This window comes from Peromyscus maniculatus, chromosome 13, assembly GCF_049852395.1.
Source record: "Peromyscus maniculatus bairdii isolate BWxNUB_F1_BW_parent chromosome 13, HU_Pman_BW_mat_3.1, whole genome shotgun sequence".
Classification (NCBI taxonomy): domain Eukaryota; kingdom Metazoa; phylum Chordata; class Mammalia; order Rodentia; family Cricetidae; genus Peromyscus; species Peromyscus maniculatus.
Genome location: NC_134864.1, coordinates 31,172,003 through 31,199,771, shown reverse-complemented (window position 1 = coordinate 31,199,771; position 27,769 = coordinate 31,172,003). Strand labels below are relative to the sequence as shown.

General features: G+C 39.4%; 1 protein-coding gene across 2 annotated transcripts in view; it reads right to left on the bottom strand.

The window, feature by feature from the left end:
* Yes1 (YES proto-oncogene 1, Src family tyrosine kinase) overlaps nucleotides 1-27,769 on the bottom strand; it is a 71,559-nt gene that overhangs the window by 26,146 nt on the left and 17,644 nt on the right. For both annotated transcript variants that reach the window (XM_076549911.1, XM_076549912.1), the window contains exons 2-6: nucleotides 11,265-11,537; nucleotides 6,943-7,042; nucleotides 3,573-3,671; nucleotides 2,265-2,368; nucleotides 2,020-2,169 (exon numbers count right to left, since the gene is read on the bottom strand). In XM_076549911.1, the coding sequence (XP_076406026.1) occupies nucleotides 2,020-2,169; nucleotides 2,265-2,368; nucleotides 3,573-3,671; nucleotides 6,943-7,042; nucleotides 11,265-11,529 (718 nt within the window). In that variant the 5' untranslated portion in view covers nucleotides 11,530-11,537. The remainder of the gene's footprint in view (nucleotides 1-2,019; nucleotides 2,170-2,264; nucleotides 2,369-3,572; nucleotides 3,672-6,942; nucleotides 7,043-11,264; nucleotides 11,538-27,769) is intronic.

Genomic DNA, 27,769 nt, shown 5'->3' with positions numbered 1-27,769 from the left:
AGTGATTTACCCGCTTCTAGGATTAAAGGGGTATGTCACCATACCTGGCTTATTATTTGGTTTTTCAAAAAAGCTTAAGTCATTGAATTAAAGTCATAATCTCCTACAAGCTATCAACTTCCTTCTAAAACTACATGTATAATAAATAGGAAGGTTTCCATTAAGAAAGATATGAAGTATATACAAGTGAAACATTTTAGAAATACATTTATGCTAATATTTGTTGACTACATATGCTTATGTTATTGTGTCAATTAGTACTATGTAAATCTTTCATATAAATTGATCTTGGAAAACTTAGAGAACTGTCCCAAGGTCCCAGCTAGTAAATGAGGATTCAAACACAGATCTATCTGTCTGCCTCCAAAATTTCACTATGCTTTTCAGCAGGTAGATAGGGTGTCTGAGACAAGGTCTTGCTATATATTCTGGGCTGGACTTGAATTCAGGTTCTTCCTGCCTTAGTCTCTTAAATGCTGGGATTAAAGGCCTGCATCACAGCTTAAAGCTCTGCTTAGACCACTAAGATTCACGTATTTCCCCAGGGGGATGACCATTAGTTGTTATTTCTAATAACCACTAATTTGTAAGACTCTGAAAATCAAGGAAGAAGTTGATGTAAGTGATTGAATTTTAAATAAAGGAGACCTAAAGGCAGCCAGTCCAGATTCATAATGGCTTGGTTTGTGTACCCTGCTTATATAAAACTTCTCATTGTAAGTGAAACACATTTCCTCCCATTCTTATCAAGTAACCACTCAAATTCACATTCTAACAGTGGCAATTACAAGTTAACGCCAGCTTGGAAACATGTTCCATTAATTTCAAGCTTGCTGATTGACTTGATAGTTTCAGTTTGCTGCTAGCTGTCATAGAAAAAGAATTGCCATGGAAACTTCCCCCTTGTAGTACTAATTATTTAAAGACTTTCAGATGCATTTACATATCCAATTGGCAATGAAAAAATTTAAGACCCAAGACTGCAAATCAGAATACTTTTCAAAGGTCCTTGAAAGACCAGAATGCCTGTAGCTGCTATAGGTCCATTTTCTTGGATAAGAAATAGCATCTTCAAATTGGACTTTGTAGGGTTTATATTTTAGAAAGTCTTAAAAGATTCAGCTTCTACAGAAGGAAATCAAAGAAGACATCTGAGAACTTTTTTTTTTTTGGCTTTTTTTCGAGACAGGGTTTCTCTGTGTAGCTTTGCGCCTTTCCTGGAACTCACTTTGGTAGCCCAGGCTGGCCTCGAACTCACAGAGATCCTCCTGGCTCTGCCTCCCGAGTGCTGGGATTAAAGGCGTGCGCCACCACCGCCCGGCTCATCTGAGAACTTTCGACTCTATTCCTTTTTCTTTTTTGCAGTGTTGGGGAGGAAACCTTAGCACATGTAAGTAAGCGCTTTACCAGTGAGCTACAATCCTAGCTCTGAGATAACTTTTTTATATTACAAGTTTAATTTTAGCTATTTAATATACATAACTATTTGCTGTCATGTTTTGTAACTTACTGTCTCAATCTATCTTAGCATTTATACATTATGATCTCGAACTCCAATGCAAGCACTATGCCAGTAAGGCATAATGATTCCAATTACAGTCTGATTTAAGCCTGATATCCAATCGCCCAATTTATGGTTCTGCTATGTTGCCTGGGCCATTGTTCCTCATTTTGAAACCAGAGCACAGCCAAGTAAGATGGCTCAGCTGGTACTTGTGGCCAAGCCTGGTAATTTAAGTTTCATCCCCAGGACCCACAAGTTATGAAAAGAGGACTGAGTCCCTAAGTCGCTCCCTGACCTTCACACATGTACCACAGCATGGGTGTGCATACACACGATCACATGCACAAACACTAAATAAATAATTTTAAAAAAATCCAACCCAGAACACCAACATCTATTGGAGATTTACTGTGTGTAAATATAAATGAGCATATTAAAGCTTAAGAGAGATAAAGAGTTGTCCTCACAAAATAGAACATCAGAGATTAATTCCTACCTCTGAAGTGCTCACCTACCTGTGTAATGCTTCACCAGTTTCTGCAGAGTATCAAACTGAGCTCTGGTCGTGATGTAGTATCCACCATTGTCAAGTTTCCTAATTTTATAATGCTTCACATTGTCACCCCTTACCTCATCCCAATCACGAATTGAGAGGGAATAAGCACCTGCGGTGGAAGGAGGGGGAGATGAACACGTTCACTCCAGCTTCCTCAAACCATGCCTAAAGCACGTTATGCACATATTAATATAATAATCATACCTTTAGTGGTTTCACTTTCTCTTACTAAGAATATACCTCGCTGATTCCCAGGATTCAGAAGTAATCTTTCAGCATCTTTTCTCCCCATTTTGCCAAAATACCATCTGAAAAAAAAAAAATGATGTTTTGAGTTAAAAAGGTATGAGGATCAGAAAAATTACATACATGTATCAATAAAAATGGAGTGTGACAGCCTGGTAGTGGTGGCACACTCCTTTAATCCGAGGCAGGGGCAGGGGCAGGGGCAGGGGCAGGGGCAGGGGCAGGGGCAGGGGCAGGGGCAGGGGCAGGGGCAGGGGCAGGGGCAGGGGCAGAGGCAGAGGCAGAGGCAGGAGGATCTCTGTGAGGTCAAGGCCAGCATGGTTTACAGAGCAAATTTCAGGACAGCCAGAGCTACACAGAGAAACCTGTCTTGAAAAACAAAAACAAAAACAAAAACAAACAAACAAACAAACAAAAAACCCGCATGCCTTTAATTCCAGCACTCGGGAGGCAGAGGCAGGCAGATTTCTGTGAATTCAAGGCCAGCCTGGTCCACAGAGCAAGTTCCAGGTCAGCCAGGGCTAAACAGAGGAACCTTGTCTCAAAAAAAAAAAAACAAAAAAAACCAACTAAAACAAAACAAAAAACAAAACTGTGGAAATATGCTCTAACAGTTTTTCCATGTACTATCTATTCAGTATGTCTCTTAAATTCCCCTTACCAGCCAGTAAACCAGCAAATAGAGAAGGAAAGACAGAAAATCTGTCAGTGAGGGGTAATGCATTCTTTGGAAACAAGTATGATCACTTGTATTCAGTAAGATGCAAGGAGATCATACCAAAATTATAGGGGACTCCAAACTCATGTGGGTTTGATTTAATAAAGCTATGTGACAAAAATGACAGTCATTGCTGTGGGAAGGTTCACAGAATACTAAAGACAAATAACCAAACAAAAATCATAGTAGAAAAAGAACACTGTTGTGACGATTTGTATCAGCAAAAACAAACAAGTATCACAAATGTATACACTGTGCAAGGAGATGAAGAGATAGTCTACAGAGTGTAAAAAAATGAGTTTTAAAAATAAACAGAAAAATAAAGGAAAGAGACTAAATACAATGTACAATGACTAATGCAGATTTACTTGCTGTGTGTCTCTGAGCAGACACATTAATTATTAATTCTCAAACAGCATTTATTAATATGACACATTAGATGTATTAAGACTGGTATATAACTGAGTGTAAAGTTGTGGTTAAGTAGAATGTGCATCAAAACATTATAAAAGTCAAAGTGATTAATAAAATATGAAGTAGCACCATACTCTTCTGCCTGAATGGAATCTGCAGGTGCTACATAATTGCTAGGGATATAACCATTCTTTCCGGTAGCAATTGATCTTGCTTCCCACCAGTCTCCTTCCCTGCAAGACAAAAAAAACCCAACAATCACTACAATGCAGACGCTTACCCCAGGTGTAATTCTTATCTCAAGCAAAGAACAGGAACCACTTTCATTTTTAATCTCGATTTTTTTATGGATTAATCAAACAAAGAGCTAAATTCAAAAGAAGGGTATTTTTAAAAGCTGGTTAAATAAATTAAGACCACATAAAAGCACAACTGCACCTACCTGTTCTAAACCAACAGGAATAACAGAAAACCCCTAAATACTGCACACTTGAATTAGACTTACCTTTTTCATGTTAATTCTTTCAACTAAACCTGACGAACTATGCTGAATAAAGAAATTTAGTAAATTTTAAATAAAATTTTAGAAGTTTGAGATTTTATTTGTATGCCATACACATCTCACATTTAAAGGACAACATTTAAGGGTTTTAATATATTCAGAGTTGTACAGTCATCAAAATAACACATTTTAGAACATTTCGCCACCATAAAAACCCTGGGCTGGCAAGATATCTCAGCAGGGGAAGGCAGTTGCCACACAAGCTACTGACCTAAGTTCAGTCCCCAGAGCCAGTGGAAAGGAGGAGAACCAACTACATACACCAAGCCGCCTCTGGGCTCCATGTGTGCACCCCCCACACACACACACACATCATACACATACTGATAAAGAAAGAAAATAAAGGTAGAAAGATAGAAAGATAGATAATTTCTATGGACATGCTTTTTTGTGTGAGATGGGGCCATTTATGAAGTCTTTTGTGATGGCCTTCTTAGAATAATATTATTAACGTTCACCCATATTTTAGCCTATGTCAGATAATTTTTTGTTGTTGTTACCAAATGCTTCCTTCTTAATAGCATATAAAATTGTAACTTTTAAAAAGTCACCTAAGGAATAAAATAAAAGGCCTTAGTATGCTTATAGCCAAAAACTTAGCAATGAATAATAACAATCCAAAGTTGATTTTCTAGAGCTGGTGAAATGGTTTGGTGGGTAAAGGCACTTGCTTCCAAGTCTAACAACCTGAGTGATCCCCAGTCCTATGGGGGTTAGGGGGACAGAGAACCTATTTCCAAAAATTGTCCTCCACACGTGTACCGTGGTACGTGTACATACCCACAGTGTGTGTGTGTGTGTGTGTGTGTGTGTGTGTGTGTGTGTGTGTGTGTATGTGTGTGTTTCTCTCACAAAACTATTCCTTTAAAAAAGTTGAATTTCTAGTGGTAGTGGCAAAAGCCTATGATCCAGCACCCAGGAGGTGAGGGGCAGTAACAGTGAGTTCAAAGTCAGGCTGGGCCATATAGCAAGACCCTGATTCAAATAAAACAAGCATGTTATTCAAAAACTGATATCCAAATATCAGCAAGACTAATACTATAATTCAAAACATGAGAACTGTATATTGTTTAGAATATATTAACCTTGGCTTTTCCAAAATTCCTATGAAAGTATCTCTAAAAAGAAGTTATATATGTGATTCACTACTAAAGATTACATGTTATTGTACAAACTGAAATTTTTATACATGTTTAAAGTGAATTTATTCTCTAAAAAAAAGAATTAAGGAAGTTTTTGATAATTTAACTATTTGAAAATAGATACATTGATTAGTGGTGTCCTAGAATATATTAAATCTTTTCTCATATTCATTATAAAGTCTTACTATGTAGCCCTGGCTGGCCTAGAACCTGTGGTAATCCTTTCTTAAACTAAAACTTTGCATTAACTACGTCACTCACTGAGTGTTACTAAGTGTAAGGCAAACAGCAGTCCTTAAGCTCAAGAACGGACTCTGGAGCAGGGATGACAATTTTAATGGTACTAACACTCTGACACTTCGGAGTTGATGAATCTTTGTCATGTACATAGCAGGACTTCACCAATATCCGTGGCTTGTTACACAGGTGACAACAGCCACACTCTCATCCTGACTGACAACCAAAAGTATCTCTAGACACTGCTAAGTACTTCCTGTGTGATTCTGCCTCAAACCGAGACCCACGGGTCTAAAAGAATGACAAGTCAAAATAAAAACTGTAATTTACAATGTGATGACAACCATGACTGAGGTTTGTAGAGCAACATGCAAATACCTAAGAGAAACACTTCATAGAGTAGGGTGTGGGAACTGAGCCAGGCAGGAGAAGAACAAGACAAGGAGAGGAACCACTGAAAAGGGCATAGGAAATGTCTTTTAAAGGATGAGGAAGGCTAACTTGAAAGAGGAAAGAAACATGGGATCAAGTATAGCTTAGTGACAGAGCACAGGCTCGCATGCTTGAGACTCAGGACTCCATCCCCATCTCGAACGGGCAACCCTTCCACCCCACAAAAAAGAAAGACATAGACCATTCTATTTCATTCTAGAAAAGTCATTCTAGAAAAAGAAATAGCATGTGTAAAGGCATGAAGAGGGTGAGAAACTATTGTACTCAAAATATTGCAAGTACTTCAGTATGGCTGGGTAGCTTTAAGTCTTCATAGCATCATTAGCTACTGAAGGATCTTAAGGCAGAGACACACAATCACAGTTTATGTTCTGGAACAGTAAGTGGTAACAGATGGTAAAACAACAATAAAGGGAAACATGACTAGAAGCAAAGAAGACCATAAGTATGTGCTTTGAGAAGTTACAAAGTATTTGTTATGCTTGTTAATGAAATTATGAAATCTGCTGCATAACAAGCACCAAATTTTCTATGGCAGACCGCTAAATGACAAAGTCTAAGAGTAAACATAAGAAAAACACAATTTGGTAAGTTTCAGAGTACAAGGTTTCCATGTCCTAGCCACTCTCCCAACAAATAAGGTTTTAAAGTCATCTGGTATTTATATAAATACAGATTTTACTTCCTAAAGATCTTTTTATAAGGGGCATCATTTTGGAGACAGGAACTTGGTAAGTATGCAGCCCATGTTGACTTGGAATTCACTATGCAGCCTAGGCTAGCCTCAAACTCAAGAACTTTTTGTCTTAGCCTCTCTAGTGCTGAGATTATAGGTTAGTGCCACCACACCTAGAACGAACTCTTTCTTCTAAAACCTCTGTTTACAGACTAACTCCATAAGCACAATTTGCAAAAGTAGTAACTTCTGCTTGTAGCAATATATTATCCAATGTGTCTCAAGAAGCCAAATGCATCACCATCTAACCCAAAGACAAAATCCGTACCCCACCACTCTCATCTCCACATCATCAACTCCATCAGTGGTTCAATGCAGAGACCCGATTCCTCTCTTACAAAAAAAAAGAAAAAAAAAAAATACACAAAACTTACGTATTGTTAATTATTTGAAATCTTTCACCCTTCTTAAAGGAAAGGTCTTCTGTAGTTCTAGCTTCATAATCATATAAGGCCACAAATATAGTGACACCACCTGGCACAGGAAAAAAAGACCAAGATAAATGATAAACCTGAAATGCATGAAAGAAATAAACAATTACTGCTAATAAAAGCTTAGGCTCAGTAACCTCCTTGCTCTAGTATTTAGTATTTATTTTTTTTAGAAGCTGATTTGATAAGATGTTCTCCTAAGGCTTCCTGTAAAACCACATACTGTACTGTATAAATTCTAAAATACTATAAACTCTGAAATAACTATAATTTCACTTCTGAAACAATATGTGTAACCTGAAAAAGCAGCCACATTGCAGATCAATTCTTTGGGAGGGGAAAGCACACAGACTACTGGTACCTGCCTTCAATTCCTTACCTCAAACATGAAGACATTTCCATCTACAACCATTAACAGCAATCATTAAGGTTTTCTTAAAGTTCACTTTATACTTAAAAATGAAAATGTCATATTTGTCTTAAAAGTTAAGGGCATGGTTAATATGAATTATATAGTATAAATTAAAAAAGTTGTCAGATATAGCAATGTGTGAATATAGTTAAAAGATAAGCATATTTAATATCTAATCTATTATGTGCAATCAGAATAACAGAGCATATATACAATAAAAATGACATTGCAGTGTTTAGAATACTTAATAGTAGGTATTCTAGTTTTGAAAATTATATCACTTTTTAAAGATGTATATATTTATCATGTATAATAAAATGTTTTGAAACATGAATAAATTATGGAATGGTTAAATCAGGTTACATTATTTATTCATCTTTTTAGGCAAGAAACTTAAAACTTACTTTTACTAATTTTCAATACAATTTGTTGTTACTAAGTAGTCACAAGGTTGTACAATGAAATTCTTGAACTTATTCCTACTGAAAAATTACATCTTTTTACCAACTTTTTTCTGAGAAGGGTGTGAGAGGATCAAATCCTTAGCCTCCTACATGCAAGATCAGCCCTAGGCTATACTTTTAGACCTGACCTCTGACGAACATATTCTTTTTGAGACAAGGCTTCACTCTGTGGACCAGGCTGGCATTCATAGAGATCTGCCTGCCTCTGCCTCCTGAGTGCTGGGATTAAAGACGTGTGTCACTACATCCAGCTGACCAACATAGTCTTAACTCAATTATGTATAAACTCTATCTTGTATAGTTCAATTGATTTGCTGCATTCATTACTAGTTTACATCCATCAGTATTTTTTTTAAATGGGAGAGAGAAAAAGCAGGTAGTATAACTACAAATGAGTGATAAATACAAATACTGTGACATGGAAAATGCATGGAAACGACATGGAAAATAAAAATTACTGCATCTAAATACAAAGTAGGAGAAAAGCAAAAGTATAAGAACACATTCATACATAGCATCAGCTCACTCAGCTGGTTTCTCCTCTAAGCTTTAGTCATCAATCAACTTGCTTATTTGACATCTCTACTTCAACGTCTAGCAAGGATTCAAAATTTATAATAAATGAAGCTCTTGATTTTTCTCCTTTAATTTGTATTTGCCCAAGTCATTTATCTCTGAGGAAAGGGGAGTGTAATGATGTCGGGACTGTTAGTTCTAGCTCTGAAATAGATGATTTACCTACTTCCCACTTCTACTGTGGCCACCTCTCACTAGGAATGCTGGCATCAGAAACTACCTTCCTAACCTGCTTCTACTCTGCTTCACTGTCATCCATTCTTCACACAGCTACTAGAGTTTTAATTACTTTCCAAGATTTATTTTTATTTAAGTGTATGCGTATATGAGTGTAAGCCATATATGTACAGGTGCCTGAGGAGGCCAGAGGGTGTTGAGCTGGAGTTACAGGTAGTTTTGAGCTGCCTGATATGGATGCTTGGAACCAAACTCAGGTCCTCTGGAAGAGCATCCAGTGCTCTAAACTGCTGAGCCATCTCTACAGTCCCTAGAGTGTTTTTAAAGAGGAAACCCAACAAGCAAAATCCTTTCCTTAAATCTCAAAGCTTCTTTCTAGCTCTGAAGAACACTCAAACAACCCTGTCTATATAGTCTATGGTCCTAAGTAATTACAGTGTCCTGTCCAACTGTCTAGCCTTGTACAATTCTTCCATTTGTGTTCATTGGTCTTCAAAAGTTCCAAGTACATTTATACTTTTTGAACTTTGCATTTGCTAATTTTGTAATTTTGCTCCTTCTTTCTCATAGGTCATATCTATCAATTAAGTATCAGTTCAAGTGGGTCCTTCACCAATCATCTTGTTTTTGCCTGCACAATACTTAAACACTAATGATCACTGTTTATTCACTAATTATTATTCAAACATTATAATATAAACTTCGCCAGGTTCAGAAACTTCATTTATGTTGTTCACCTCTCTATGTCTTGTACAAGACATTCTGGTCCCCCCACCCCATTTTTTAGCTACTAAATGAACACCCATGAATGGAATATTTCAAATAAGTAAATAGCTTTAAGTATTGGAGGTGGATCTGGGAAGAGTTAGGTGAAGGATTGTGGGAAGTGAAAAGGATCAAAATACATTGTATGCATGCATGATTCACAATGAATAAAAATACAGTATTTTTAAAAATTGCTTGAAGTAACTAAAGAAATGTCTTTTTGTATCAACATTTATTTACTCTAGCCATTTTTATTTACTACCTTTTCCAAGTAATTTCAAGGCTTGTGTTAAGTATCAGAGATAGCACCATGGTCACTTGTTGGCTGAGATCAGAATTGTGATCAACTGTGATGTCTACCACTCTCCAAATGCTATCTAAAAGATCTAGTGTATTAAAGGTCTTTGGCTACTTCTACTGGTCCAGAAGTGAGCAGACTGAGGAAGACAAATGTACATCCAGTCCATGCTTGTGGAAGAGACTTCCTCTTTTTGCCCCCATTGATAATTAATAAGGACAGGAGCCATTCCATTTGTCCTGGGTACCTGTTTACACCCAAAGCTAAGGTGGGCACTCCAAAGATTAGAGAAGAGAGATGAAAGTAACATCAGGCCTTGCTGACATCATGGAACCCTCATATCAGGGAATCCTGGAGATCACTCTTTTCTAAGCCAGCTGTGCTTTGTTATTTTAAGAGAAAAGCATCCTAATGTGGGACGTTGAGCAAATGAGTTTATTTTCTTTCTTTTTAAAATCGACACTTTTAGGACTACCTGATTCCACAGAAAGATTGTCAACTATCACTTCTTGCCATCTTCTGAAAGGAAATGACAATGTAATAAATGGAGTTCTGAACTAGGGTACTAAATCTGTTGCTTATCAACTGTGACTCTGGAGGAAAACTATCTGAACTCTAAGCTTCAGGATTTTCCTTTTTAAAATCAGCACCCGGGCCAGTGGGAGGGCTTAGCTAATAAAGGTGTTTGCTGCCAACACTGATGACCTCAGTTCAATCCCCAGAACCAACATGTGGAAGGAGAAAATGGACTGACTCCTGCAAATTGTCCTCTGACTTCCACATGTACACTATGGGGCATGCAGGAGTGCACACACAAAATAAATAAATACAATAAACTCGGTATCTGATAGAAAACAGTGTGCTATGTTAATAAACTAACATATATTAACATTTATCAAATAAATAAACAGCACTTTACAGTTCTAAAGAGCTAACAAATTACTGGGGTACAGAAAGAAGGACGTTTTTAAAATTTCTGTATTCTCAGTGTCTGCCACACAGTAGATGCTCAATAATTACTTAGATAATGAGTTAATTAAACAATTTATGGTATAATTCAGTAAATAGTCACAGTCAGTTCTCATCAAATTTCCCAGAACCCTATTATATATATATTAAGACTTCAGGGCTGGAGATATAGCTCCATGCTTGCCTAGCATGTTATGCTGGAGGCCTTGCTTTTGATCCCCAGCTCCACCAAAAAAAAAAAAAAGAAAAGAAAAAGAGAGAAAGAGAGAGAGACAGAGAGAGGGAGGGAGGGAGAGAGGGAGGGAGGGAGGGAGAGAGGGAGGGAGGGAGGGAGGGAGGGAGGGAGGAAGGAAGGAAGGAAGGAAGGAAGGAAGGAAGGAAGGAAGGAAGGAAGGAAGGAAGGAAGGAAGGAAGGAAGGAAGAAAAACCTGAAAATTTGAGGGTGGTGCAGCTACAGAGTCAGACTGCCTTTTGTTACAGACTTTATTTGCTCACACAATTTTTTGGGAAATTTGCTAAAAAGGAAGTTTCCCTAACAGTGGCCAGACCTGATGTATGTAAAGCCCAAGGTTATATTTTCTGTAACTATCCATTTAAATCTCACCTGTTAAACTCGTAGGATATGAACTTGGCACCACTGAGAACGAGGAAGACGTGCCTCCAAAAGGAGTTACCCCAGAGGACCCTCCAAATGGTGTCATGGAAAGACTGTTAAAATTGACCGGTGCTCCCTTTGTGGAAGAGGTCGGGGCAACTGTGGTGTGTTCTGTTCCATAATGATTGGCACTTGTGCTTACAGGCTCTGGAGGGTTTTCCGGTGTGTATTTAATGGCTGGACTTTTGTTTTCTTTACTTTTAATGCAGCCCATTATCAAATCTGCAGAGGCAATAAGGCAAGTATTTGAGAATTAGTTAACATACAGGGAACTTCAAAAAGATACAATTGAGTAGGGCAGTTGCTGACTTTAATCCTAGCACTCCTGAGGCAGAGGCAGGCGGAACTCTGTTTGAGGCCAGCCTGGTCTACAGAGCTAGTTCCAGGACAACCAGGGCTACACAAAGAAACGCTGTCTGGAAAAACAAAGTAAAACAAACAAGCAAACAAACATATGAAAGAGTAATTAACAAGAACATGTGTTTGACCTCCCAGCCAACACAAATTTTTTTGTAGTTTTTTTTTTCCTTTTTTTTTTTTTAATTTTTTTAATTTTATTTTACAATACCATTCAGTTCTACATATCAGCCACGGGTTCCCCTATTCTCCCCCCTCTCACCCACCCCCCTTACCCCCAGCTCACCCCCCATTCCCACCTCCTCCAGGGCAAATCCTCCCCCGAGGACTGCAATCAACCTGGTAGACTCAGTCCAGGCAGGTCCAGTCCCTTCCTCCCAGACTGAGCCAAGTGTCCCTGCATAAGCTCCATGTTTCAAACAGCCAACTCATGCAATGAGCACAGGACTTGGTCCCACTGCCTAGTTGCCTCCCAAACTGATCAAGCCAATCAATTGTCTCACCTATACAGAGGGCCTGATTCAGCTGGGGGCCCCTCAGCCTTTGGTTCATAGTTCATGTGTTTCCATTCATTTGGCTATTTTTTTTTCAATAATTGAGTAAAACCGAAATTTATTATAAGCCACAGTCGTCCTAGGGACCTCCATGCTATATATATATAGCCTCCATGGTTCTATGGGTTGTGGTCTGATTGTTCTTTATTTTATATCTAGAATCCACTTATGAGTGAGTACATACCATGACTGTCTTTCTGGGTTTGGGTTACCTCACTCAGGATGATTTTTTCTAGTTCCATCCATTTGCCTGCAAATTTCATGCTTTCATTGTTTTTCTCTACTGAGTAGTACTCCAATGTGTATATGTACCACATTTTTTTCATCCATTCTTCCATTGACGGGCATCTAGGTTGTTACAAATAGTGCTGCTATGAACACAGCTGAGCATGTATCTTTATGGTATGAATCTGCATTCCTTGGGTATATGCCCAAGAGTGGGATGGCTGGGTCTTGAGGTAGTTCGATTCCTAATTTTCTGAGAAACTGCTATACTGATTTCCACAGTGGTTGTACAAGTTTACATTCCCACCAACAGTGGAGGAGTGTTCCCTTTGCTCCACATCCTCTCCAACATTGGTTGTCATTGGTGTTTTTGATCATAGCCATTCTGACAGGTGTAAGGTGGTATCTCAGAATCGTTTTGATTTGCATTTCTCTGATGATTAAGGATGTTGAGCATTTCTTTAAATATCTTTCAGCCATTTGTGATTCTTGTTTTGTGAATTCTCTGTTTAGCTCTTTAGCCCATTTTTTAATTGGACTGTTCAGTATTTTGATGTCTAGTTTCTTGAGCTCTTTATACACTGTGGAGATCAATCCTCTGTCAGATGTGGGGTTGGTGAAGATCTTTTCCCATTCTGTTGGCTGTCTTTTTGTCTTATTGACTGTGTCTTTTGCCCTGCAAAAGCTTCTCAATTTTGAGAGGTCCCATTTATTAATTGTTGTGCTCAGGGTCTGTGCTGGCCAACACAAATTTTATGTTACCTTTTTTGATTATCACTTTGGAAAAGTCTAACTCAATACTTAAGGCTAAATTTTATCCAAAAATTATTAATACCCACAAAATACATTAAACTGCAAAAATATATTAGTATAACAAATTTATAAAATTATCTAAATACAAAGTCTAAGTATTATGGAACTGTTAGTAACTAAAGTCTGAAAGAATGGCAGTCATATCAAGAGTTTAAAATATGAAGGCCGGGCGGTGGTGGCGCACGCCTTTAATCCCAGCACTCGGGAGGCAGAGGCAGGCGGATCTCTGTGAGTTCGAGGCCAGCCTGGGCTACCAAGTGAGTTCCAGGAAAGGCGCAAAGCCACACAGAGAAACCCTGTCTTGAAAAACCAAAAAAAAAAAAAAAAAGAGTTTAAAATATGAAAGAAAACACTATTTTAAATCTGATAGTAGGCTAATGGTGAAATGTTTTATCCGTTCATAAAAGGTTACTGTAATTACTGACCACCCATTTCCTCTGGCAGTTTCCTTAATTATTTCCTACTTTTATGCAGTATGACTTTAGCTAGGTGGTTGATTACCTCCTAAGACACTCCTCTATGTCTACATCTGTTGTGGGATATTTGTGCACTGTGTGAAGATGTGCCACTGTGATTGGTTTAATACAAAACTGAACAGTCAATAGCTATGCAGGAGAGGTTAGGCAGGACTTTCTGGCAGAGAGTGGAACTCAGGGGATGAATCACACAGCATTAGCCAATGAGGCATTGAGGGAGTTGGATGTACAGAACGGAGGAGAGGTTAAGAGACACGTGGCAGAATCCAGATTAATAGAAACGGGTTAATTTAAGCTATAAGAGCTAGTGAGACAAGTATAAGCTATGGCCAAGTTTTCATAATAATAATAAGTATTGGGGGCTGGTGGTACAAGGGAAGTCCAACCAGACTCGTTACACACATCCTCTCCCTTGAAGAGCCACACACTTTCCTTTGCTCACCTATGAAGTCTTCTATTAGTATTCCTGACGTCTTCTCCCATTTCCTCTTAATATGTTTTTGGTCCTTATAGTGAATATAAATAATTTTCTTCATGTCCCCTCTTCCTTAGTCAAATTATCATCTAAATCCTGATTATTTTACTTTTTATATACCTATTTTTCCCCTCTTTTGTCCACCTACTTATCCTTTTCAGTATCACAGGACAGACCACCGTCAGTCCAGTTCCATCAGCACACGACATTGACACATAGAAGCCACTACTGCTGTCCATCTCATTTCAAATGTTAAAAATGTAAGGTATGCTTTATTTTAAAGTAACTGTCAGGTGTAAAGTGTTAATATTCTGACCCGTCCCTTAAAATCCCCCCCACCCTGGGGCCATCCCACCGCTGCATCTGCCCAGCATGCCAGCATGTTTCCCTGCACACACAGGATACCCTCGGGGTCCCCATGCATAATTCATAACATTGGCGCCCAATGTCTCCGGGTAATCCCACTTCCTTCTCTTGCCCACCAGCAGTCTGACAAGCTCTGGGATCCTGTACCACCCACCATTTTTTCGGCTGGAGCACTGATGGGGACGCTTCACCCTACTGGATCAGTAAGATTCCTCCCTTCCCTTCTGGCCATTTTCCCACAAATGAGGATTTGTCTTGTTTCACTTGCTGGTACCACGTGTCTGTCAACCCCGGCACCTATGTGACAGCATATGGAGATGGCCTGTGCCCACTCAATTCTATGGTCCATAGCCTCTGTTATGACGGTGCATTGGCTATCTTGCGCCATTATCGTTGGCCCTCGTTGACCCTCTAGGATGCTAGAGGTCAGTCTGCTGGACCTTATACCTCACTGTGGAAAACTGTGTCTACCCCATCCCAGCTCCCTCCTGGTCCTCTGGCCCATGCTCCTCCAGTCTCTGCTAATCTGGCAGTACTCACTAATTTCATTAAGCTGTAACTGGGAAACTGTATATTCAGATTTAAGTCATATATATGCTCTCAAAGTTATAAATACATCTAACAGATTTTGTTCCCCCAGTCCTCAAACACATGTAAAGACCTGAGAACATGGCATTTAATATAAAAGCCTTTTTATGATAAAGAGACATGTCAGCTCCTGGCAGCATCCTATATCATCTCCAAGAAGATGGATGGCTGCAGAAGAACTTCCACCTGGAAGCTATGGCAAGGCTGGCTATGCAGAGAAAAGCTGAGATCCTGTCCAGACTGTGAATAAGAGGCAAAACAGAGGACCGAGTGCCCCATACTGCAAAGTCAAGGTGGGTCAGTCTCCCCAAATTTCTAATCCACAGAAAAAAATCTGTCAGATCTTCTGGGGCCTTTGGGGCTTCTGTCCCCCTGATGACCATGAAGAGACTTAGGACTGCTGCCTACGTAGCTGGAAAGCTGTCTCACTTCTCCTTAAATTTATCCTTCTCAGATCGGATGATGTTTGATGACTAGGGTATCAGTTTAACAGCCCCAATCCCAAGATTATATATATATACACACACACTCTCTCTCCAAATACAGACAGATATGCCTCATTCACAGACTTCATGGTACAGAGTAGAGTGGTTTCAGATATAATTCCAGAGGTACAAAGTTTTAATACTGATAAATGCAGCTTTGATAAACAAATAGAACATTGACTACAAAGAGTTCTTAAGAGTCCTTAAATGGATTTTTATCCCTTCTGCCATGATATAAATCCATTTCAGCTGTCTTACAGATACCTACAGGCTCCTGGGAAAAGTTGTGCTAACTGCATCAAGAAATCTGGTCTAATGAAAACTAACAATCTCCATAGTTCATTTCTGACCCCACCTATTTTTCCAGCATATTTCGCAGATTCATTGTTCCTGCCTGACCTCCAGGGAAATAGCAGATGCCATGGCTTCAAAACTCTTGATTTGGTGTGCCATTTCCCCCCAAGCTCCTGGAACACCACTGCTGCAACCTGCCTCCTCAGCTCCCTCAAGGAATGTTCCTGAGATCTTCTGCTGTGCTCTTCCCTCCCCACTTTACTCTTTGTCAGCTTGAAGCAGTCTCAGGAATTCAGCGCCCTTGTTCCCCCACTTAGTTCCATAACTCATCTCTTTTTATAATAATCAAAACGGAGGAATGGTAATATGCTGACCCACCCCTTGAAATTCCCTTCACTTGGGGCTGCCCTGCATCCTGATATAAAGGAAAAACCCCTTCCCTTCCTCTCTCTCTCCACTCCCATAAGGTGTACACCCCTCAATCCTTCTCTCTCTCTCCCTCTCTTTGCTGTGGTGACATATTGTGTACCCTAATAAACTTGCCTGATGATCAGAGGGCAGAGCCAGCCACTAGATTAGACATAGAGGCCAGCCAGTGAAGGCACACACCTTTAATCCCAGCACTTGAGATCTCATGCCTTTGCTTGGGAAGCACACACGCCTTAAATCCCAGGAAGTAATATGGCAGGGCAGGGAAGGGTATATAAGGTGTGAAGAAACAGGAACTCTCTCTTTAGGCTGAGGATGTCGTAGAAGTAAGAACTAGTGTCTGGCTGCTCTGCTTCTCTCATCTTTTGGCTTTCACCCTGATATCTGGCTCTGGCTTTTTATTAAAAGACTATCTAAGATTCGAACAACACTTTCTCTCTCTCCACTGCCTCCTTCCTATCTTTTCTCTCTCTCTCTCTACTATAATAAACCATTTCCACGCAAATGCCGTGTCTGGGTTGTAAATGTCCACCTGTCACCCCACCCGTCGTCCCACCGCCATGCCTACATGGCATGGGTCACCCGCCAGCCTGCTGCTGCATCTGCCCAGCATGCCAGCATGTTTCCCTGAACATGTGGGATACCCTTGGGGTTCCCTGTGCATAATTCATAACATAAACAAGAGTTAAAAGACATTTGGTGATGACTAGAGGGTGGGGAGTGGGGGTTTGGTGGTGAGATGGTTTAATGCAATGGTTCTCAACCTGTGGGTATCAGCCACTTTGGTAACCCCCAATCTCCAAAAATATTTACATTAGTAGCAAACTTACAGTTATAAAGTAGCAATGAAAATAATTTTATGGTTGGGGTCACCACAACAGGAACTATATTAAAGGATCGCATCACTAAGAAGGTTGAAAACCACTGGTTTAGTGGGTAAATGAACTTGCCACTCAAAATGGGCATGGTGGCGAACACCTTTAATCCCAGCACTCAGGGAGGCAGAGGCTGGTGGATCTGAGTCCAAGGCCAGTCTGGTCTACAAAGTGAGTTCCAGGCCAGCCAGGGCTATTACACAGAAAAACCCTGTCCCAATCTGATGAACAGACTTCCTTCCATTCCAGGAACTCATCAGTCAGATGTAGTGGTATACATCTGTAATTCCAGCACTCCTACTATAAAATGGGAGGCAAAGACAGAAAAATAAATTGAAAACTTGTGGGCCTGCTGGCATGGAATACTCAGCACAGGAAAAACAAGACAGACATTGCCTCAACAAGGCAGGAGTCATTTTGCAATTAAAAAGAAAAAATTTTAAATTGCTAATTTCATGTATAAGGGTGTTTTGTCTGCATGTATGCCTGTGCACCATGGGTATGCCTGGTGCCCACAGACACCTGGAACTGGAGTTATAGGCATTGTGAGTTTACATATAGGTGTGGGAGTCAAACCCAGGACGTCTGGAAGAGCAGTCAGTGCTCTTAACCACTGAGCCATCTTTTCAGTCAAATATCTGACTATTTCTCTTTTTGTTCCGTTTAAAGAACAGATTCTTGAAAGTTGTCCTCTGATCTTTACATGTGTATCATGGTACACATGAATATACACACAATAAATGCAGGTTTTCAAAAGACCAGATTTTATTTTATGGATTGCTTTGAGTTCCATACTACTAACTTGAGAGGTATATGTTAACATAAATCATTAGACCACAAGAGGAGATGGGCTCTTTTTAAAAAGGCCCCACACAAAGTATAAGAAACAAAATACTGTGAAATCTGAAAAGTGATAGAAGGGAGAGAGGTACAAAATATCATAGAACACAAGAGCGTTTAAGTGGAGCCCTGAATGCTGAGGGAAGGAAGAGAGGTGTAAAGGAAGGGAGTATGTAGAGTATAAACTTATTTAAGAATGAAAATTATGGAAATCCTTCCTCTCAGATACTATCACAGTTTTTACATAAAATGCCCCCCCATTAATGGAGGTATAATTTACATACATTCAAATGCACCCATTTATATGAGAGGTTCAATTGTGTTTTGGCAAATGTGTAAAATTTCACAACCAACACTATAATCACAACATACAATGGTTTTATCATCCCTACCTCAGACAATTTCCAACCATAGCCCTAGGTACCACTAATCAGTTGCTATTAATTAAAGATTCATCTTTTCTAGTGTTTCACATAGAGGGAATCACAAAAGCAGTCTTTTGTATCTTTTAAAAATCAAATACTGTGTATCTGAGAGAGCTCCACAATGTTACAGATATAATCAACTCATTAATTTTTTATTGATATTTGCTTGTTAAATGAGTTATTTATTCCAGTTTTGGGCTATAAATATTTCAGCAAATCTTTGGGTTATGTTTTTCTCCCCAGCCTCAGCAACAGGTAGGAATGGAACTATTTGGTCCTATGAGATGAAATTAAAGACTCCTTTGCTCTATGAAGGTATTTATCCATTTTCTATATAATGTGTTCTACTATAAGCCCTCACACAGTCAGGTGAATTCCAGTTGCTTTACATATATAACCCTTCCTTCCTTCCTTCCTTTCTCAAAAAGCCATGATACATATATATGTATCTGGACAGATGTAAACATCAATATAGCTACCATTTCACTCTATTTAGAAAGCTTTACAATTGACACCTACTGATATCAAAAGGAAGCCAATAATACAAAATGTATCTGGATGAGTTGATGTTAAATACATTTACTACAAAACTATTAAAAACCATTAGAACAACAAGTTAACCACTGAGTCTAGTTTAGTGGTGGAGACCTGAGTTACTACCAAACAATCTTACCAACTATCTAATTTGCCTCATTAGAGAGGTGTTTTTTTTTTTTTTTTAACTGCAGTAGACAACAGTTAATATAGAGCCTCACAACTAGTTAAAGTGCAGAGAATGAATGGCCAGGGAGTGTTTATTCCACGTATGGTATCTAGTATCACCCCCTCCCTGCAAGGTTCAGGGACTATCAGGAAGAGGGGAGTTGGAAAGACGAAGTCAGAGGCTGGAAAGGGCTACTGTGAAGTAAGTTTTCTGGATATGACCGGGTCATTGATAACTTGAACTATAACAGCTGTAGCTGCCTGCACAAGATCTGGAGAGGCAAATTCCAGCATTGATGGGGATCCACTTACGATGCCCCTTCCCTAGCTGGGAGCTATTGGCAGTTGACTGTGAGTGGGAGTCAGGTGTCTTCAGGTATGTGGCCTCTAGTAGCTTGCCAATGGTTCGGTGGATGGCCCTACACCCAAGTACACAGGGACAGCTCCTCTTACTGGATTCAATAGGTTATATATGGAGGAGGAGGGGAACAAAGTTGAAAGAGAGATGCAGGGACCCAGGAGCCAGTATGATCAAATACAGTATATACATGTTTAAAATCTATCTTGTTTCAAAATCCTGTAAGAAATAAAGTTGTGGCAGTACTAAGAAATGTTGCTGGGTATTGAAATAGCCAAGCACTTGTTTTCAAATCTCTAGCCTCCAAATACTGCCTCCCTCCCAACATTTATTCCAGCAAATTCAACTTCCTGGTTTCTCACCTTTACTTAAAATATAACCCAAATATTTTTATTGCTTGCTAATTCCATTAATTTAAAATTTGGGAGGCCTGTCCATCAGTTCTCTCCCTAGCACCCCATAGGGCTTCGTAGAAACCAGACAATAGAACCTGACCCTTGATCTGGCATTCCAGGGTAACTTCCCATTTCCTGCTTATTTTCCAGCAATAGTCCTGGGGTTTAGAGAAAGACCAGCAAGAGCTTATCTGAGAAAATTAAGAGGCAGAGATACATACTCCTGTAAGGAGAGACAACAGGGTGTTGAAAAGCCACACACAAGAAAGAAAAGATGGTTTTTTTGAAACCTTAAGTAATTCTGGCTGGAAGTACAGCATAAGAAGAGGAAGAGAAGCAATGAAGTCAAATACCTCTAGTAAAGATGCTGAATTGGGGTGGGGATGTATCTCAGTTTGTTAAGATGGCGTGCCTTGCATGCACTGGGTCCTGCCTTTGATCTCAGCCCCACATAAAGCCAGGCATGGTGGTACACATCTATAATCGCAGCACACACGAGGAGATGAGGCAGAAGATCAAAATTTCCGTCATTCTCAGCTACACAGTGAGTTAAAAGCCAGTCTAGCCTACAGGAGACCCTGTCTCAAAAACTCTTGTTTCCTCCCACAAATCATATTTTATGTGTTCATTTAAACTTTCTTTTAAAAGAAATCAATGAACTGTAACTTAGGTCTAAGCAATTTTACAGAACAACCAACCTAATATTTATATTTCTCCTAGACTCAAACATAGCATAAGTTTTAGAAATAGTTTTCCTACATCAATTCTGTAACTCAAAGTTTTTCAACTTTCTAAATATCAGAATTTCCTTAGCTGGGCATGGAGGCACATGTTTTTAAACCCAGCATGGAGGAGCAGAAGCAGGTGGATTTCTTAGTTTCAGACCAGCCAGGGCTACACAATGGAAACCCTGTCTCAAGAAATTAATAAAACAACTCTTTTAAAGAATTCACTTATTAGAACCTGCTTTATAAGAGTGTTTTGGTAAAGCTGGAATGAATTTGAGGTAGATTTTTTATTGGCCAGAAGCTGGAATAGAGTATCATGATATACAGTATGTTAAGTTCACTTAAAAATAGTATTTTACATGATGATAGTAATTTTTATCTCCCCAGTTTTATTTCCCACACAATCCTAACCGGTTACTAGGAGGAATAGACATAGCTACTATATATTACATGTGAAGAACGTGGAGCTGAGGAAAGCTGTCTTCTTAAAGGAGATGTAGCTGAGTGGGAACCCAGGTTTTCTGCCATCTAAACTACATGTTTTCCTACTATTCACACACCCTCTAGGGAAGCCTTGTGTACATTTCATATTCATAATGTTCATAGATAAGTTATGAAATATTAGCTCTTTGTAAAACTTTATAAATAGGGTAACTTTATTGGCAGCCAGCTTCATTATTTGGTCAACACAAATCCACTCACTTTGAAAACAGCCTCCCACTTCTCACCAGGAACTTGTCCCTTTATTATTAGTAATAGAGACTAAAAACTCTCAGACTTAACACTTTTGAACTTTTAAAAAGGATTTAAATGTACAGTCTTTCCAATTTTAGCAAGCTAACCAATTGTGACATCACATGTTGTAACCAACTAGAGGATTAAGTTGTAGCTTGGCATTTTGCCCAGACAGTTCCAGTTTATAACAAAGTTCTAAATCTTTAAGAAAGCCTTCAGAAGGCTAGAGATTAAGTAGAGTATGTGCCTAACATGTGTAAGACAATGGGTTCAGTCTGCAGTATTAAAGCAAAACAAAACTTATAGAAATTAATTTATAAACTTACTTTTAAAAGATATAAAACAAGCAATCTCTACCAGTCAAGCAATTCAATGGATTATAAATAGTCAATGATTTTTCTCTGGTTTCATTTTAAAACCTCCTTTAGTCCAAAGCACAAAGGACAGGCAGGGCCATAAAACAGAAAACAGGGAGAAGAGGAAGTGGCAGGCTGCTATGGGGTATGTACACTGTCTCCTAAAAGCAAACAAAGAACTTAATTAATTTTCCAAGAGTCTCTTTAAAGACAGAAAAACGTGATCTATGGAAAACAGAGTTTGCAGGGCTCACTCTGGGAACAAACCCCTCCCCTCAGCACACACACATCAGATACACAAACAACTGACCTTGAAGAAACAAGCCTTCCCAAGGGAAGTCCTTGGAGCTTCCTGGTTTCTTTTCTGATCTTCCTGCCTCCACTTACCATGCACTGGGATACAGGCCAGTGCCACCAGGCCCAGTTCACAGCTTCTTTAATGAAGCCTTTAACAGACTGCCCCGAGAAGGACCTGACCTGATAGACAATATGCAAAGAACTGTAAATAATTCATAATTTATTTTCTCCTGTGGGATATAATTTTTAAAAACTTTCAAATTGCCAGGTGGTGGTGGCACACGCCTTTAACCCCAGCACTCAGGAGACAGAGGCAGGTGGATCTCTGTGAATTCAAGGCCAGCCTGGTCTACAGAGCCAGTTCTAAGACAGGCACCAAAAAACTACACAGAGAAATTCTGTCTTGAAAACAAACAACAACAACAACCTTTCAAATTAATGTAAAGCCTCAAGATCTAAAAATTTTACTGTTGTTCTGCTAAGGGAGCAAAGTGATGAGATGACTCTTAATGACGTTCTGCTATACCCACAGATCAGTGTCTCACTCAGTCACCAGAAAGCTTTCTCCTACAGTAGATGGAAACTAATACAGAGACTCACAACTGGACAATATGCAGAGAGCGAGAGACCTTGGAACACACAGTCCTAAATGGATGTCTTCATCAAGCTCCTCCCTTCAGGACTCAGAGAACTATGCGGAAGAGGAGGCAAAAAGAATGTGAGAGCCAGAGGGGATGATACCAAGGAAAACAGCATCTTCCAGACACAACAGAACTGGTGCACACATGAACTCAGAAAAGGTAGCAGCATACGAGGGGCCTGCACAGGTCTAATCCAGACAGGGTCTCAGTGCTGAAAGGGGGAGTAGACACCAGCGACCATTCCTCACCAAAAAGTCACCTCTAATCGACAACTGCTTGACAAGGGAAAATTAGTGTGCATATCCAAACAAACCACACCTTAAGGGTGGGTTCCATGCTTAGTAATAGATGGACAACAAAATGAACTCAAAGGTAATTTTGAAGATCCTTTGTTTCGTTTGGGTGTTTACTGCCTTACTGGTCATTTGCTAGTATGTTATGGTTTCTGATCCTGCAATTTTATGGTGTGTTTGTGTGTGTGTGTGTGTGTGTGTGTGTGTGTGTGTGTGTGTGTGTGTGTGTGTTTCTTGTCCTCTTTGTTTTTATTGTTGTTTATTCATTTTGCTTTATTCTTGTTTGCTTGTTTTTTGTTTTTTGGCCTGTCTGTTTTCTTAAGAGAGAGAAAAAGAAGGCATGGAGTTGGAAGGGTGGGAAAGTGAAGAGAATTTGGAAGGGAAACCTGAGATCAGAATATATTGTATAAAAAAAAAATTGCTGGGTGGTGGTGTTGCACACCTTTAATCCCAGCACTCGGGAGGCAGAGACAGGCAGATCTCTGTGAGTTCGAGGCCAGCCTGGGCTACAGAGTGAGTTCCAGGACAGCCAAGGCTGTTTTCACAGAGAAACTCTGTCTTGAAAAACCGAAAAATAAAAATAAAAATAAAAAATAAAATAAAACAACAGATCTCTAATTGATAACTATGGGAACAAAGTTAATTACCTTCAGTAAGATTTGAAACAATTGTGCCGGGCGGTGGTGGTGCACGCTTTTAATCCCAGCACTCGGGAGGCAGAGCCAGGAGGATCTCGGTGAGTTTGAGGCCAGCCTGGACTACAGAGTGAGTTCCAGGAAAGGTGCAAAGCTACACAGAGAAACCCTGTCTTGAAAAACCACAAAGGAAAAAAGAAGAAAAAAAAGAAAGACTTGAGACAATCATTAGAAATAAGTACACTTCTGGGTATCAGGCCATCAGATTTATCCCATTTTTTGAGAACTTAAACTATTCTGACATCTATAAGAACCTCTTAAAAATAAACTTTTTAAATTTTACTTAAAAAATTTAAACTTTTGCAAATAAAAATATTACATACTAAAATTAACTAAACCTATACTCTACACAAGTTAATGAACTTAGACAGTTAGAATTGGCATTTGAACCCATTAAATTTTACACTTTCAGCAGCAAATGTATTTTATACACTTATCTACCACCAAAACCAAAGTCCATGACAGAATTAGAAAAACAATCAGCTTCCATAATTCATGTCTAGTACCTGTATTCAGTCCTGCATCCCCTTATATTTAGCTTTTTTTGTTTTCTTTTCTTTATGTTATACTGTACCTACATTTACAATTGTTTACATTTATAAATGTATTATTGGCGAAAAGGTTACCAAGGCAGGAGGATTTTAGGCTAGACTGGGTTACGCAGAAAGACCCTATCTTTTGGTGGAGGGGGATTCGAGACAGGGTTTCTCTGTGCAGCCCTGGCTGTTCTGGAACTTGCTCTGTAGACAAGGCTGGCCTCGAACACAGAAGTTGGCCTGTCTCTGCCTCCTGAGTGCCGGAACTAAAAGTATGCACCACCACCACCACTGGGCTAGTTTTGAAATCTCTTGATATTTTAATAGCCAATTGTGTTAAAAGATGTTTTTCTCAACTTAAAAATTCCATTAAGAAAGTTCTGTCCTGTTATTAATAAACTAAACACATAAAAAATTGTGGTTTGTATATATTGTGTTCACTAAATGTTTACTATCCAACTTCTTTAGCTTTTATAAATGCTAATACAATTCTATAGGTACCTACAAATTAAAAAGATACAGCAAGTTCCAATTTTACCTTTTAAATAGGTTTCCTCCAAAAAGTTCACAGAATAGCATAGAAAAAAAAAAACAACCCACAACTTTACTGTTTAACAAGCAAAGTCTCAGATCAACTAAAATATTAAAACCTATTAGATGCTGCCATGGTTTGTGATGGTTAGTTTAAATTGTAAGTTTGACCCAAACTCAAATCACCTGAGAAGTGAATCTCAATGAAAGATTGTTTAGAGCAAGTTGGGGTGGTGGAGGTGGGAGGATTGTCTTAACAGAGGTGAGAAGACCTGTCCACTGTGAGTGGCAAGCATCCCTAGGTGTCACAGGAAGTCAGGACAGGAACCTGTAGGCAGGAGCTGATGCAGAGACCGTGGAAAGGGTGCTGCTTATTCTTGCTTCCTATGGCTTGTTCAGTCTGCTTTCTTATAGAACCCAGAACCACCAGCCCGGGGATGGAACCACCCACAATGGTCTGGGCATCCCCCATCAATCACTATTTAAGAAAACGCCCTACAGGCTTGTGTGGTCCAAGAGTGGAGAGACTGGTGGGGGATGGAGGGAGGAGCATGCCCAGAACTCAGGAGGCAGAGATAGGCCGACCTCGGAGTTCAAGGCCAGCATGGTCTACAGAGCCAGTTCCAGGACAATCAGGGCTACACAGAGAAACCCTGTTTCAAAAAACAAAAAGAGTAGAGAGAATTAAAGAGTGACAAAATGGAAAGTGAGCTGAAGTGAGTACATACACATCCACTCTCTGTTCTTGCCTACAGAGTGATCAGTTGCTTCAAGTTTGCCACTTTGATTTCTCTGCTATGATGGACTGTCAGCTAAAATAAACGCTTTCATCCCCAAGAAGATGTTGTTTCTGTCAGAGTATTTTATCCCTGCAATAGAAAACAAAACTAAGACATGGTTTGGATCTAAAATGTTCCTTGAAGGCTCATTTGCTAAAGGCCTGGTTGCCTGCTGATACCGATTTGGGAAGTAACAGGACTTACATTTTAGGATGTTTTTAATTGCTATTTTAATCTCCCCCCCCCCTCCTTTTTTTAACTGGGTTTTCTTTAATTGCACTGTATTAGTGTGGATGTATCCTGCAGGGCAGATAACTTCCAAACCTTTTACTACTATGGATACTGGAGAAACTGAGAAGACCAAGACCCCTCCCTGAAGGTCCTCAGGTTACTCTATATGGGTGCCTTTGGCTTTTTTCCTAGTCTCCTCTCATTATGACTAGGAACCCTGTTTACCCCTATGCTTAGGCAAAGTCAGTCCTTTGGAGTCTGGAGGACTTGCAAGGTACAGGCTTCATGGTAATGAGATGAAAGATGAAAACTCTTGAGCAGTCGGTAGTACCTCCAGTGCTTGGCAGTAAAGTTCTAAAATTTTACCTCTGGTTTTAATAGATTAATCGGTGTGACTGGATCTTGAGGATGTTGGATCAATTCAATGATGGATTGATAATTTGTGGGCATCACTAGAAGTAGTGTAGAAACCAGCTATGGTCTAGATGCAGGAAGCAGATCATCAGGAGAATGTCAGAGAAGGGTTCTATCTTGTTCCTGGATCTGCATTCTTTCCTCCCTTACTCCTCATCTCTCTTTCTTTCTCCTTCCTGGATGTCATAAGATGAACACCTCTGCTCTACCATATGCTTCCAGACATGATGTTCTCCTTCACTTTGGCCCCAAAGTAGAAGAGCTGGCCAACCATGAACTAAAACCATTGAAAATGTGAGTCAATATAAACTTCCTTTAATTGATTTCTCTTAGGTATTTGAAAGGCAAGGCTGATTAACAACAGATGCCTACAAACATTCTTTTCCAGAAACCCAAAGGCTCTTTGGAAACTGGTAAAGTTGTCTACTGGGCCTCCACTGGAGTCTTTTCCAGGAATTTCAAATTTATCATGTCCAAAGTAATACTTGTCATTTTTTTCCTATCACAACAATCCACTCCCTTTTTGTCACAAATGCTCTATGAATGGTGAGAACGGCACTCCCATCTAGCCTCAGAAACCTGAGAGTCACTTTTGGTCTTACTCATCCCATGCCTCAGTCACTCAAATCTGCCCAAATCACTTTATTATCTAGTAAAAAGTACTCTACTTCTCCCCTAAGCTAATTACTACCCCCCTGGCTACTGGTCATGTCTAGTTCACTGCAAACCCTGTCTCTAAGTGTTAGTTCTCCAATCTTTTTTATTACTTTTTCCTTCCTTTTCTGTAAAGTCCACTCCTTAACATGCTATACACACAACTTACTTTACTTCCCTCTCCGGGCTTTTTCTTGTTTGTTTGTTTGTTTTTAGTTTTTTGAGAAAGGGTTTCTCTGTGTAGCCCTGGCTGTCCTGGAACTAGCTCTGTAGACCAGGCTGGCCTCAAACTTACAGAGATTTGTCTACCTCTGCCTCTGGAGTGCTGGGATTAAAGGCATACGCAACTACAGTTGGCTTTATTCGTATATTTTTATCTTCCTGGCCAGCTAATTTTGATTTTTTAGATTCTCAAGTGTACCAAAATGTTTTCTTCGCTGTTTGGCACAATCTTTTATTTTATGCTTAGTTTATTCTTGCCCTTCTCTAGTCTTACCTTGTGCAGTCTAAGGATCTTCCCTAAGTCCTCTTGTGCTCTCACAGCCCATTTTATTCCTTCCCCCAAAGGATTAACTGTGTGGAATTATCACTGCCTGTTTATGCCTCCATCCTTCTCTGAACTCTAAGCTTTAGAAAAGCTATTTGGGGGTGAGGAGTGTCTCTTTTGTAACTTGGCCTAATATCTGTACCACAGACATACCCAATGAATATTTTATATAGTGCCCATGTACTATAAAAAAAGAAATATCTTTGGGTTTAGATCTATAGTTCAATTCTGCTTTGGCCACTTATGATTCTTATTTAATCTTTTCTTTCCTTTTTTTTTAAACATTTTTAAAAATGTTTTATGTGCATTGGTGTTTTGCCTACATGTATGTCTGTGTGAGGGTCCCAGAACCCATAGAAC